The 14151-nt window shown below is 41.3% G+C and overlaps 1 protein-coding gene across 1 annotated transcript in view; it reads left to right on the top strand.

Moving 5' to 3' along the window:
- The window catches only part of LOC104473131 (complement C4), a 62131-nt gene that overhangs the window by 17908 nt on the left and 30072 nt on the right, over positions 1–14151 (top strand). Inside the window, exons 7-14 of the mRNA XM_086771928.1 lie at positions 365–447; positions 1575–1662; positions 6077–6182; positions 6366–6489; positions 9979–10094; positions 10818–10985; positions 11712–11909; positions 12841–13032. Coding sequence (XP_086628054.1) covers positions 365–447; positions 1575–1662; positions 6077–6182; positions 6366–6489; positions 9979–10094; positions 10818–10985; positions 11712–11909; positions 12841–13032 — 1075 coding nt within the window. The remainder of the gene's footprint in view (positions 1–364; positions 448–1574; positions 1663–6076; positions 6183–6365; positions 6490–9978; positions 10095–10817; positions 10986–11711; positions 11910–12840; positions 13033–14151) is intronic.

Raw genomic sequence — 14151 nt, 5'->3', positions numbered from 1 at the left:
TACTTAACATTCAATGTGTTCTTGCACGATAAATTGATTTTGGCATCACAGTGAAGATAAGCTATAAAAAAAAATATATATCGAGTTCTCTGTTTCTGAGGGCTTTTGAAAGGCAATGCATGTTACATGTGGTTTGCAAATACGGCATCTTGCAGTTCCTCATAAAGCCTTTTTGAGCGTTTCCTAGGACATTTGGAAATATGTTGATGGTTCCTCCCAGCAAAGATCAATCCATTAATAAATCAGTTCAAGACAAGATCAAAGCAAGGAAAATAACTGCATTTAGTGATAATTTAAATATATTAGCATCATAAAATATCTGAGGAATCCTAATTAACTATTTTTTGCTGAATCTGAACTTTAGGCCTGGAACTTGGAAAATCAAAGCCTGGTTTTATCAATATGAGATGTCTAATGCTTCAGCTGAATTTGAAGTTAAAAAATATGGTAAGAGAATATTTAATTGAAATGATAAATATATGAAGTCAGCACTATTTGTTAAAAGATATACTGCAGTGATTAAACCTGGCTGTAGTTAGGTATTAAGGCCTTGATTCACAATGTTTCAGTTCCTCATCGCTACCTCTAATATACAGAAGGAAAACTCTGATTTTGTGTGCCTTCTACTCATCTTTGAAAAAAAAAAATATTTTCACAAACTTAGTAACTTTAACCTTTTTCACAAAATATCCTTTTTTGGAACGGCCCTCCTACTGCAGAAAAAAAAAAAAAAGACGGAGATGAGCTCAATTTAAAAATCATTGCAATTTTGGCTCAAGTTTTCAAGTAAAGACTATAATGAAGAAAAAAATACTAGCTATCTTTTCCCAGTGGAATGCAGTTTGGAAGTTCATTAGATTTGGTCCCATACTCAGAGAAGCTTTTTGTAATGAAAATAAGGGCGCTGTGCAAAAAGTAAAAATGTAGAAATTTAACCATTTAAGGTAATAAATGGCTTGATTTATTTGTCTTGAAATTATGCTTTCTTGTAAAATTTAGAGGTTTGGTTTTTGTTTTTGTTTTTGTTTTTTTCTCCAAAGCAAATGAAAATGCCAGTATTTTATGAAAATCTCAGTTTAACAGAACTGGTTTTGCCTTAGGTAGTGAATGTAACAGAATTGGGGACACTACGGCATCCTCTGCAAACACCTACATCCAGAAGCAAATTACTCTGGCTGTATCTACAGTAGCAAATATTTTGGCTTTATAGGAACAAATTGCAGAGTGAAACAGTCAATGCTGAGGATCTCTGTCAATGTTGAACCCATTTCAGGGTGGGTTTACTTCAGACTGCTTCTAGTCCAGGGCACTTAATGCCTGTTAGCAGTGGGAGCTCATCTTCTGGCTTATTTTCCTTGGAAACAAATACATTTTTTGTCCCCAAAGACTGCTCCACTATTGAAGCAAAGCAGGGTGAGGGATGACCATCAGATTTGCTTCAGAAGTGCAGTGCTGATTCAAGCTAAAGCACTGACACAAGTCCATCCTCTCAGTGAGTGTAGCCGCATGCCAGGAGTTTCAGGTACGTTTGAATCTCGCGCGTCATGACCTTTTGTCTTCTTTTTTTCATGCAGAGCTTCCATCTTTCGAAGTCAAACTCACCCCACTGCAGCCATACTACCACATCTGGAATGAAAACTTTGTGTTTGATATCGAGGCAAAGTAGGTGTGCTCGCCACGGGGCTGTTTTAGGAGGCAGATAAGTAGATAATGAACTTTGCAGCTTCTTCCTTCTTCTTGTCATTAACAGTTAACCAGCTTCTGACTTTACTTGAATCTGACTTTAATCTCATATACTCTCTGTTTCCATTAACTTGAGACATCATGTGAAATGTTACCTGCATCCAAGTAGTAGTGATCAAAATGGAACAAGATTTTCTCAATATTTTAGTTTCCTAGTAAAAAGTTGACTATTTAGGATTCTCCTCTGTGTTGTTAGGTAAAGTTCCAGGCAAATCAATAACTGGCTTTTCTTTATAATATTTGGGATAAACATTTAGAAAAATTCTAAAGCCTCAGATATTGCTATTTAATGTAATTTAAGTAGAGATGGATTCAAGTTTGGATATTAAATTTTCTCAAAGCCCAGTTAAGTTTGAATGTAATAAGCTAGTGCTTATTTGAGAGTAATGATTTTATGCAGAAATGCTTCCAGGTGAACAAATACAGTTCATCAGAAGAGTTTCCATGACTGTCACTACAGACGTGCACTTCTGCACAATACCACACCACTGATCTGGATGAGACATGGCTACAAAGCTATCAGACTGGCCAAACCACAAGGCAGGGCTCTATGGACAGTAAACTACATCTGCTCCATTTCAAATTAGAACAGCGTCAAACACTGGAACACTGGAACAGTTTGCCCAGAGAGGATAAATTTATGTGAGTTTTGCAAGTCCAGGATCGACATGCCAGTTATTTAAGTGAAGTAGTTCAGTGTGGCATTAGTTCAGATGTTATAAATCTGATTTACACTTAGATTTTAAATGTTTTAAAGATGACTTGGTGGAAAAAAAAAATCTTGGTATGAAAATGGTATCATGTTGATGAAAGAGTATATGTCTCTCTGACAGAGAGCTTATGGGTCAAGATTAGAGGATGGGGACGGACAGGGGACGTTACGGTGGGGGTCTGTTACAGGCCGCCTGGCCAGGAGGACAGAGCAGATGAAGTGCTCTATAGGCAGACAGGAGCAGCGTCACGATCACAGGCCCTGGTTCTCATGGGGGACTTCAACCACTCCAACATCTGTTGGAGAGACAACACAGCAGGGCACAGGCAGTCCAGGAGGTTCCTGGAATGCGTGGACGACAACTTCCTCCTGCAGGCGATAGAGGAGCCGACAAGGAGGGGTGCCATGCTCAACCTTGTGCTCACCAACAGGGAGGGACTGGTGGGGGATGTGAAACTGAAGGACAGCCTTGGCCTGCGTGGATGAGCAAAGAGGTCCTGGACCAACTGAAAGTGAAGAGGAAAGCCTATAGAGGGTGGAAGCAGAGACAGGTAGCCTGGGAGAACTACAAAGAGGCTGTGCAAGTGGCCAGGTATCAGGGGAGGAAGGGGCTGTTCAGACTGGAGAAGAGGAGGCTCCGGGGAGACCTTATAGCGGTCTTCCAGTACCTCAAGGGGGCCTACAAGAAAGATGGGGAGAGGCTGTTCAGTAGGGCCTGTTGTGACAGGATGAGGAGTAATGGTTTTAAAATAGAGGGAGGTAGATTTAGATTGGACATTAGGAAAAAATCTTTTACAATGTGAGTTGTGAACACTGGAACAGGTTGCCCAGAGAGGTGGTGGAAGCCCCATCCCTGGAAACGTTCAAGGCCAGGCTGGATGAGGCTCTGAGCAACCTGATCTAGTCGGGGATGTCCCTGCTCCTTGCAGGGGGTTGGACTAGATGACCTTTGAAGGTCCCTTCCAACTCTAACCATTCTATGACTCTATGAAGTTCCTTCATGAAAAACAATGTACTGGAAATTGGCCAAAACAGACTTAATACTGCACTTGAACAGAAGTTTATGTTTTCTGAAGTCAAAGAGCCTCTGCGTGCAAAGTTAGACATCTGAATTAGTACCCCTATAGTGACTAAATTAGAATTTGATACCTCTCTTTTTTTTTCCTGAAGAGAAATAAATTTTATGAAATGAGAACAGGCAGCTGGAGGCAGCTGGCCTTCTCCCATAGTTGGGAGAAATCTTTTCAGCTTCAAAGGAGTGAGGAGACTGACCAACTTTTTGCCTGTTTTACTTTTCGTTTCTGTGGATTTCTATTTTTTTTTTTAATCTCTTTAAAGACCAGAAAATAATATTAGCAAATACTGTCCAATTGAGTAGGTTTTTAAGATACTGCCAAATATACTAGATAGGTGAAATGGAAGAAATATATCTCCTGAAATAAGGTACTCTACATTATCTAAATAACACTGAAATAGTTATTCTGTTTATTTCTCCCTATCTAGACAAAAGCTCAGATTTATTGTAAGGCTATTTTGACACTTCAGTACAGAGCTTTTGAAGTTGATTCACCATGTTCCTTAAGATTCATTAACACAAAACCACAAACAGGATGACAGAATTGTTGTAGCTAGTATTGTTAAATGTACTTAATCAGTGGGCAAATTTTCTGTGCAATGATGATACCCAAGCCTTCTTCAGGCATCCGCCTACCCCAGCGTGGAGTCTTCCATGGGCTGCAGGTGGATCTCTGCCAGGAGCTGCCTTACTCCTCCCCCTTCTTCTTCTTCATTGACCTTGGCATCTGCAGCCATTCCTCTCACAAAAAAAATCATCACAATTGGCTCAGGCAGATGCCTCTCAGGTTCTCTTCACATCTCCTCTCCTCTCCACTTCTTGCAGCTGGGCCGGGCCGAGTTGGGCCCAGTCGGTCGCCTGGCGGGAGGCCAGAGGGTGAGGGCTGCAGGGCACACAAGGCTCACACCTCCCCCTCTCTCTGTCCCCGATTCAGCTTCTTCACATCTTCTTTTTTTTTTCTTTTTTTCCTATTTTTCCCCTTCTTAAACGCATTATCAGAGAACATTTTTCTACCAATTGGCTTGGCCCTGGCCAGCAGCAGGTACACCCTACGCCCAGCTGAGTCCACTGGACAAGGCAGCGACCACTGGACTGGGGAGCGACTTCTAGCAGTTTCTTCCAGAAGAAAATTTGTATTTAAGAATTATAATTAAAATACACACACATCAACAAACAAAAAGAATTCCCCACACCAAAATCAAAATAATAATCTCACAACACTGAATGAAAGTGGACATTTTACACACAATTCACCACAATTAGAACATAAGTTTATGTGATTTATTTACATCATGTGATCATGATTACTTAATATTGTGACATGAAGTGATATCAGATAACTGGCTTTAATATTTTAATAATTTCTAAAATTTTCTCTTTATGTTGTTGCAGCACTCAATTCTGCATTTACGGATTGTACAACCCCTTCATACATACTTCACTACTTATTAACATCATAATTTTAAAAGAGGAAAAATGGGGTTGAATTACTGGATGTTGTTCTTTTGTCTATCAGAAAAGGTCCTAGTGGTGCTATACAGGCTTGCCTGACTTCCATCAAAATCAACACATGGAATTCCTGAATAATTTAACTTATTTCTCTGAAATGGCCGTGCGTGTAATGAACAGCTATTTGGTATATTGACTGTTGTTTCCTGCAGTTATTAGTTCTGGCATTTTAAGCAGTTTTCATAAGAACTGCTTTGCAGTTAGTTTCCGGTATAGATCAGTGCTGCTGATCAGGTCAATTTGAAAGAGGCTTTGTTTAAACAAAAATGAGCTGTTACAGAGCTGAGATGAAGCAGGATTTCCAGAAGCAAAAGACACCACCACAGCCATGACAGGTCTCGTGTAGGACATAGCATGCTGTGCTGCAGGAGGACGCCATCTGCCAGGGTTTCCTTCAGTAAGGAGCCTGCCAGGTGCAACAACATGCCCTGTCCTCTCTCTCCATGACCTATACGGAGAGCTCACGGGTGTTCTGGACAGATACCTATCTGGCAAATATTTCACTTACAAGAGATTCCAGTGCTATGCTACCTAAATCCACAGGAAAGACATGAGGCAGAAGGTGTCTACTCTGATGCAAGTATTAAAATTTCAGCAGGCAGGATCTGTCTCTGGAGATCTTCCGAGGTACCAGATACTTTATATCAGTCCCTAAGACGATTCTCTGGCCCCCTGTTTTAAATGCTCTGCTCATTAAGTGTATCATACAAAGGAATTAGTTGTTCATTCAAGCTAAATAGACTAGATAACTCCATTGCTCCTTTCGAAAGGGGTAATATCTCCACATGTGATTCTGCCAACGTGATTTACTCATGTATTTTTCTGCACTTGAAATCACCACTTTATACACAGACCAGTAAAATTCTTCATGTTTGTGTTGTCGGTAAGTGTGGTATTTTTCTGTTTTAAAGCTATTAATTACAGATGGGGCGCCTACAGATACACCAATTTTATTTCAGTACAAAATGATTAGTTTGATTTCTGCTTGTTTTTTATTAATGTCATGATTCACCTCCTTGCTTTTCTTCCTTCCAAAGATACTCATATGGGAAAGGGATTGAAGGCACTGCATACGTGCGATTTGGCATAATTGATGAAAACGAGAAAAAAGTCTTCCTTTCAGGCCTGGAACAACAGCTATCAGTAAGTACTGGAGCTTAGAGGAACTATTCTGATTTATTCCAGGTGAGCTAAATATTGTCAGAAATCATTGAAATATAGACCCCTGCAATACTGTAGTGATACTATAAGCAAAAAAAAATTTAATTTTAATGACAACAAACCAGCAAGGACTGTCACTTTTTTTTTTTTCTATTTTTGTTTTAGATTCAAAATGGAAAAGGAAGAGTCACTTTAAATACAACACTTCTGGAGGAGAATTTAAAACAGAGTATTTCCACTCTGGAAGGGTTTCATTTATATGTTGCTGTTACCACTGTAGAAACTGCAAGTGAGTACACTGTGCCTTGGCTGATACAGTCTGTAATACCTGCATTGATCATTCTCTAGTGAGATCCTTCATGTGGGAAACCTGGTCTCACTGAACCAATCTTCACTGCAAAGCTTGCTTGCATTATAGTGCACAGTAGTCTCATCTGATCTCCTTCTGAGTACAAACTTCTCTCCAGTGGGATTCATCTATCTAAACACAGATGTCTGGAACCACTTTAAATGCTCTGTGTAGTTCTGTTTGGCCTTCCACTGCTGCTCCAGCAGTGCTCAAGTCTCCTGTAAGTACTTTCCTATAGGATCTGTCCCATATTAAACAGCCCTGTGAGGATATCTAAGTTAACTTTGTCTATCTGCAGTAGCACCAGCCACTTGCATGAACGCATGTAAATTGCTCCCCTTAAAATCTTGTTTTGAGTACTTGCCTCAGCCATGTCTGCTCCTTCCATACATACAAAATTATTAGTTGAGCTTGGTATCTTAGCTTGCCTTGTACCTCAGCTGGCTAAACTGTCAGTCTAAAGGTGAGGTGCTACTACAGCCACAGCAATACATGGAGGAAGATCCAGCCCTTGTAAGTCCTACTTGTCCTCTTGTGCTTCCTCACAATTTTATCAGGCTCAGATACTTGGCATACGCACAAGTACGATATAGTCCAAATAGCTTGGTCTTGCTGTTCATGTGGGACATGAGCCTGGAGCATGCCTATCCAGAAGTTTTTCAGTGGCAGTTTGCCTTTGTTTTCTTAGAGAACAGTTAAACATTTCCACAGATCATTACGAGGGATTTGTGTAGATATTTGTTCACAGCAGTGCTAAGCACATTGAGTAAGCCCCCGGATATTTCAGAGCTGCCCGCAAGTGAGCACTGAGTTGAACTGGATGCAGTAGTCGATGGCTTATTTGGGTTGTAGCAAGCAAAAAAAAAAAATCCTAAAAATGCTAAATATTAATTAGAAATTCTTAGAATCCTAAAATTAAGCCCAATGCATTGCAGCTGTGCACTTCTTCAGTTTAGTCTACTATGGGTACTTACCTGCACTATTGCTGCCACATTTATTGCAAGAGCAAAAGGGGCTGAAAGACTTCCTACTATCACACCAGCATGATGGAGATAAGATCTCATGGTATGGCGTGGTCCCTACGATGCTGTGCACACTTCTTATTTCCCCTGCAGGTAGGCTGCCTCCACGCTTGTGTACTTGCTGGGTTTGGTATGAATTATTGGACGACAGGGCTTTACTGACACCTCTCAACTTTGCAGTGTTAAAGCAGAAAATAAGGATTTTAAAAGTATGTCTCTAAATGCATTTAGTTTAAAGCAAGCCAGGTAACTGCATTTTTTTTAGAAGTAGTTATAGGTAGTTGTTTAACTACAAGTTAACTAGACAAATGAGTGGTTTAAGTAGAAGAATGACTAGAAGAGAGGGAACTTAACCCCAATTTTTAAAAAGGGGAATAAGGAAGACCCGGGTAACTACAGGCCGGTCAGCCTCACCTCTGTGCCTGGCAAGGTCATGGAGCAGATTCTCCTGGAAACCATGCTAAGGCACATGGAGAGCAAGGAGGTGGTTGGTGACAGCCAGCATGGCTTCACCAAGGGCAGATCGTGCCTGACCAATTTGGTGGCCTTCTATGACGGGGTGACGGCATCGGTGGACAAGGGACGAGCAACTGACATCATCTACCTGGACTTGTGCAAAGCTTTTGACACTGTCCCGCATGACATCCTTCTCTCTAAACTAGAGAGACATGGGTTTGATGGACAGACCACTCGGTGGATAAGGAGTTGGCTGGATGGCCACACTCAGAGAGTGGTGGTTAACAGCTCAATGTCCATGTGGAGACCGGTCACGAGTGGCGTCCCTCAGGGGTCCGTGTTGGGCCCGGCCCTGTTCAACATCTTTGTCGGCGACATGGACAGTGGGATAGAGTGCACCCTCAGCAAGTTCGCTGATGACACCAAGCTGTGTGGTGCCGTCGACACGCTGGAAGGGAGGGATGCCATCCAGAGGGACCTTGACAGGCTGGAGAGGTGGGCCCATGCCAACCTCATGAAGTTCAACCAGGCCAAGTGCAAGGTCCTGCACCTGGGTCATGGCGGTCCCAGGCACAAATACAGGCTGGGCGGAGAATGGATTGAGAGCAGCCCTGAGGAGAAGAACTTGGGAGTGCTGGTGGACGAGAAGCTCAACATGAGCCGGCAATGCGCCCTTGCAGCCCAGAAGGCCAGCTGCATCCTGGGCTGCATCAAGAGGAGCGTGGCCAGCAGGTCGAGGGAGGTGATTCTGCCCCTCCACTCTGCCCTGGTGAGTCCCTACCTGGAGTACTGCATCCAGTTCTGGAGCCCCCAACATAAGAAGGACATGGACCAGTTGGAGAAGGTCCAGAGGAGGGCCATGAAGATGATAAAAGGGCTGGAGCACCTCTCTTGTGAGGACAGGCTGAGAGAGTTGGGGCTGTTCAGCCTGCAGAAGAGGAGGCTCCAGGGAGACCTGATAGCGGTCTTCCAGTACCTCAAGGGGGCCTACAAGAAAGATGGGGAGAGGCTGTTCAGTAGGGCCTGTTGTGATAGGACGAGAGGTAATGGTTTTAAAATAGAGGGGGGTAGATTTAGATCGGATATTAGGAAAAAATTGTTTACAATGTGAGTTGTAGAACACTGGAACAGGTTGCCCAGAGAGGTGGTGGAAGCCCCATCCCTGGAAACGTTCAAGGCCAGGCTGGATGAGGCTCTGAGCAACCTGATCTAGTCGGGGGTGTCCCTGCTCCTTGCAGGGTGGTTGGACTAGATGACCTTTGAAGGTCCCTTCCAACCCTAACCATTCTATGATTCTATGATTCTAAGAATCCTACATGGCAAAAAGATGCTCAAGCTGTCTTGTAGATACAAAGTTGCAGAAGATTATATTAGGTAATATTAACTCTCACCAGTAGTCCAAAATGAAAAAAAAAAAAATCTTTCAGAAAATTAAACATCTAAGGTCCAAATCCCCCTATTGATTCTGAATGACTTTTATGTTGGATTTTGATATAGCCTTCCCCCGGAAAGGAAGCCCCGACAGCTCGGAAAGGGAGGTGTACGGCTGCAGCGGCTCCTGTAGTACCAGCATGCTCTGTGTTTGCAGGCACCTTGTTCCAATCGATGTGTTAGAGGGAAATTTCTGTCTTATGTGTAACAAACCACTTTGCAGGTCCCTGTTTCTGAGCTGTTGAGAGCACATAGCCGCCAGCGCTGGCTCGCTGGAGCACCGCACGTGTAGCACTGCCTTTGCACTGGCCTGTCTCTGGTTGTGTTCTTTATCTACCTGTACCAATCTCTTCCTCTTCTCAAGACTGAAGCTCTTCAGGGAGGGATCGTATTTTAGTTTTCTTTATATACGCTGCTAAAAATGCAATTAATCTTGAAAATGTAAACGATGGATGCTATGGTAACACGCAAGTACATAGTTATTGCTCTTATGGCAACACACACTGTTTGTTATTAACAGGTGGTGAGATGAGGGAAGAAGAACTCAGCAATGTGAAGTTTGTGAAATCTCCTTATGTTGTTGATCTGTCTAACACCAAAAAGTATTTTGTGCCTGGAGCCCCCTTCTCTGTTGTGGTATGTAGTATTTAGCCAACTGTGTCTGTTTGCCTCCATAGCAAGGGATTTATACCTGCCTTGCTTATAAACTCCTTATCTGATCCACAGGAGCTCTGTAGGAGAGAGACCTTCAGAAACAGGTCCAGCATGAACCTACTGTTTGTGTGTCTGCTTTATTTCATTTCCATACACACAGAGCCAGAGCAGGGAAATGGATGCCAGAAAAAGCTGTGTTTCTGTTCTAGAAGTCATCTGTGCACTGCTGTGCTGCAAGCATTCAGAAAACATGTAGCAGTCTCTTCCTCACTTCTGTACCAAAATATTAAAATAATAATGCTGTATCAGAATAATCCCATATCAAATTATAACTCTGAAAATTAAACCAGGGTATTGTCTTTTTTAAAAAAGTTTTTGAATTTTTAAACTTCATATCTTCAAGTTTTTCTACAAAGTTTTCTGCAAAGAGTTAAAGACGAATATCCCTGGGATCAGCTGAGATCTAATAGATGCTAAGTGAAAATCTGGGGCAGCTGGTAATCTGTGCTGGTATATTCTGACCTTAGTTGGAGTCCAGATAGAATCAATTGCTACCCCCTTCTCTCAAAGCTTGTGTTTTCAAACACTAATGTATACAGTTTTGTTTTTCTTCTCAGTTTATAAAAATAATTGCTTCTTGTTTGTGGGCATTTTTTAAACCCAGGCATTTCGTTGAAGTAACAGAAAAATATTTTTTTCCAATAGGCATCTGTCACTTTGATTGATGGCTCTCCTGCTGCCTCTCTACCTGTCACTGCTACTGTTACCTTGCCTGGAAACCCCCCAATTAGGAGGACTGCACTTTCTGATAAAGAGGGTCTAATCGTTTTCACACTCAACATCCCTGGAGATGCTGAGATGCTTCAAATAATGGTAAAGAAAACCCAGATATCCATGTTTAAAAATATACTGCTGAGAACAGCTCATAAGACAGTTACAAATGACTGCAAAGATGATAATTTTTCATTAAATTAGCACATTTCTTACATCATCTGCACAGCTTTGCCCAGATTGTGTAAGACACGTTAGAGAGACCAGGAGCCTGAGGGATATCTCACTGAAGTGAAGGACAGCCTCGTACATCAGAGCTTTCAGAGTACATGCATTAGTGCTAGTGGTGCTTTTTTTTGTGGTTCAGATGTGCATTTTCCTGGCATGGAGGATGGGAACGGGGCTGTAAGGAATATCACCATGAGAAGTGACAGAAGATGATGAGAAGAAGGAGAAGGAAAAGGTCCTAAGTAATGCAGAGTCAGCTCCATCTGGACACTCAGAGGGTTCAGTTATGTGCATAACATAAAATGGGAAAAAGCTGTTGAAGTACAAATTCACTTTGTGATTTTGAGCCATTGATTCTGATACAAAAAGAGACAAGGTTGAAAAATATCAAGTGCAAACACAGCAAGAGAAAAAATAGAGTGAGAGAATAAAGTAATTAAAATCCTGGGGATTGATGCCAGGTTCTGCTAATGAGGTCTCAGCAATGACTCATCTCATTTCCCAACTTTTTCTGAATAATCTGGCAAGATACAAATTAAGGGTGACTATGTAGTCTCCTGAGGGATGCTTTACTCACTCTGTCCTTTTCTTCTCTGACAGGTAAAGGCTGAAGAGGGAAAAGAAAAATTAGAATCACCTGAATCCAATATCAGAGCTGAAAGATACCGATCTGCTTCCTCAAACTACCTCAGCATCAGCATCCCGCATACTGTTGTGGCACCTGGAGATACGTTACACATCACTTTGAATGATATCCATCAGTCTGGCAGTGGAAAGATCTACTATTTCTATTATATGGTAAACATAATAGTAACATATCAGTAATTTATTTTAGAAATTATACAACTCAGAACATCTATCGAGTTATTAATACCTGGGAAACTGGAGGGGGTCCAACAGAAGGCAACCAAGATGATCAGTCCTACCACACCTGACCTACCAAGAGAGGCTGAGGAAACTGAGCTTGTTCAGTCTGGTGAAGAAGCTAAGAGTGAGTTAACAGCAACCTAAAATTGCTTGTAGAGGAATTACAAATATAATGGAGACAAACTTTCCTAGGTGGTGCCACACAATATAACAAGGGAAAAAGGCTAGAAGTCATGGCCTGGAAGATTCATTTTGGAAAAATCTTTTCAGTAGTGATGAATGCAGTAGTGGCAGAGGTTCCCCAGAGAGTTTAGGGAATTGCCCTAATTGTTCAACATGCAACTAGAGAAAACCACATCTGACCTAATCTTAGGCTGGTGATGGCTCATCTCAGAGCAGAGAGTTGGAAGAGAGATCTCCGTAGGTCCCTTTCAGAGACTATTTCTATGATTGTTATTTTTATATTTTTGCATATATTTTTGAGCGTGTAATTTAAAACCATTACTCCTCATTCTTCCTGGAGATGATGGCCTATTATTGTAGAAGATAAAAAGTAAGACTGCTGTTTGGGACCTTGTTTTCAAGCTGTAAGACTGAGCAGAGGGTGGTTGATTTGTGTTCAAACCCAGGCAGCAGAGGCTTACCACCACACTCCTGGGCTAGAGGGACTGTGTGCTTGTCTCCTCCAGGGTACTGGAATGCAGGCTGGGGAATTAAAACTATTAAGTGCTATTAGAAGAGAATAAATTTTAAACAGAAATGGCCTCAGAAAATTCTATAGAGGTATATAAAATTATGCAACATAGTGTCCAGACTAGTGTGTATTGAAAATGTTTGATTTCTGTTTATTTCTGCCTTGCAGGTTGTGGCAAAGGGACAAGTTGAGCTTTTGGGAAGGGTCCCCTCCTCAAACAAAATAATAAACCTTAAAATCACCGAGAAGATGGTTCCCGCCTTTCGCTTTTTAGCTTACTACTACATTCCAAATGAGGGTCGTCAAGAGATTGTCGCTGATTCTGTATGGGTGGATGTTACGGATGTCTGCGAAGGAAAGGTACTTTGAAAGCAAGTACCTACTGTTATTGAATGCTGAAATAAAAACTAAACAGAGCAAGTGCAGGCCTGGGGTTAAAAAGTGAAAGACACGCTGGAAATTTTCATTATTTTTATTGAAAAAGGGAATCATCAGGATTCTTGTTAAAAGGTATATCTGGGGAATGCTCCCAGGACTGATGGCAGAGATAGCCTTCTTCCACGGGACAGATAGTGCCTCAAAGAGATGAAAAATACAGTTTTATATAGATAAATCCCCCTCTGCAAGCAAAACACCAATAGAATTTTTGAGGGAGAGAATCTCTTTTTAAGTTCATCTTTGGTAGTGAGGGGCACCACATGAAAAAAAATGAAGCAATTTATTGGGAAAAACAAAAAGGAATTTGAAGTAACTTTTCGAGCTTTTTCATTTCTGTTAAAAGTAACTTTCTGAGATTTTGTAGCACTTCAAAAGCACTTAAAAAATTAGAAAATTAAGTGTGGACAAAATAGGAGTCCCTCTAAGCCTTTCTTTCACTTTCCTACTCCTTTTTTACACTGTAACATAAAAAGGAAAAAATAAGACAAGATAATTTTTCCCAATAGCATGAAACACAACTGCTGAAAAGCATCAGCCATCTAAAATGACTTTTCCCCCCCGAAAATCTTTGGTTTGGAAAAAGCATGTGATAGTCCATTGGGGAAAAAGTTTTCAGAGAAAAATACCCATCTCTAACAAACAATTCTTCATTCATACAATGACAAAACCCAGTTATATTCAAGTTGGCATTTCTATTAATATTTCCGTATTAATCTCATAATCACCGTAGCTACTTCCTCCTAAACCGCAGAAGTGTCCACATCAAATATGCACCAGATATGAACCCAGTCACGTTGAAAAATTCAAGTGTGAGATGGAAAGGAGGTAGTACTACTATTACAGTTTGGTTTAAGTCAGTTAATTTTGTACATTAATTAGTCTTTTACTGTGTTTCATGGTGATTTTGTTTCCACTGGAAAATAACAAAATTATGTTGAAGGCCCTAGTTTAGCAAACCCTTTACACATACTTTTAATTCCCATTGGTGTCATTGAAAAGCAGCATCCAATATCCTGCACAGACACATCTTTTAACCCCCTA

Source organism: Chlamydotis macqueenii, chromosome 1 (assembly GCF_036417535.1).
Source record: "Chlamydotis macqueenii isolate bChlMac1 chromosome 1, bChlMac1.mat, whole genome shotgun sequence".
Lineage (NCBI taxonomy): Eukaryota > Metazoa > Chordata > Aves > Otidiformes > Otididae > Chlamydotis > Chlamydotis macqueenii.
Note: the sequence above shows the minus strand (reverse complement) of the source record. Positions and strands in the feature narration are given on the sequence as shown.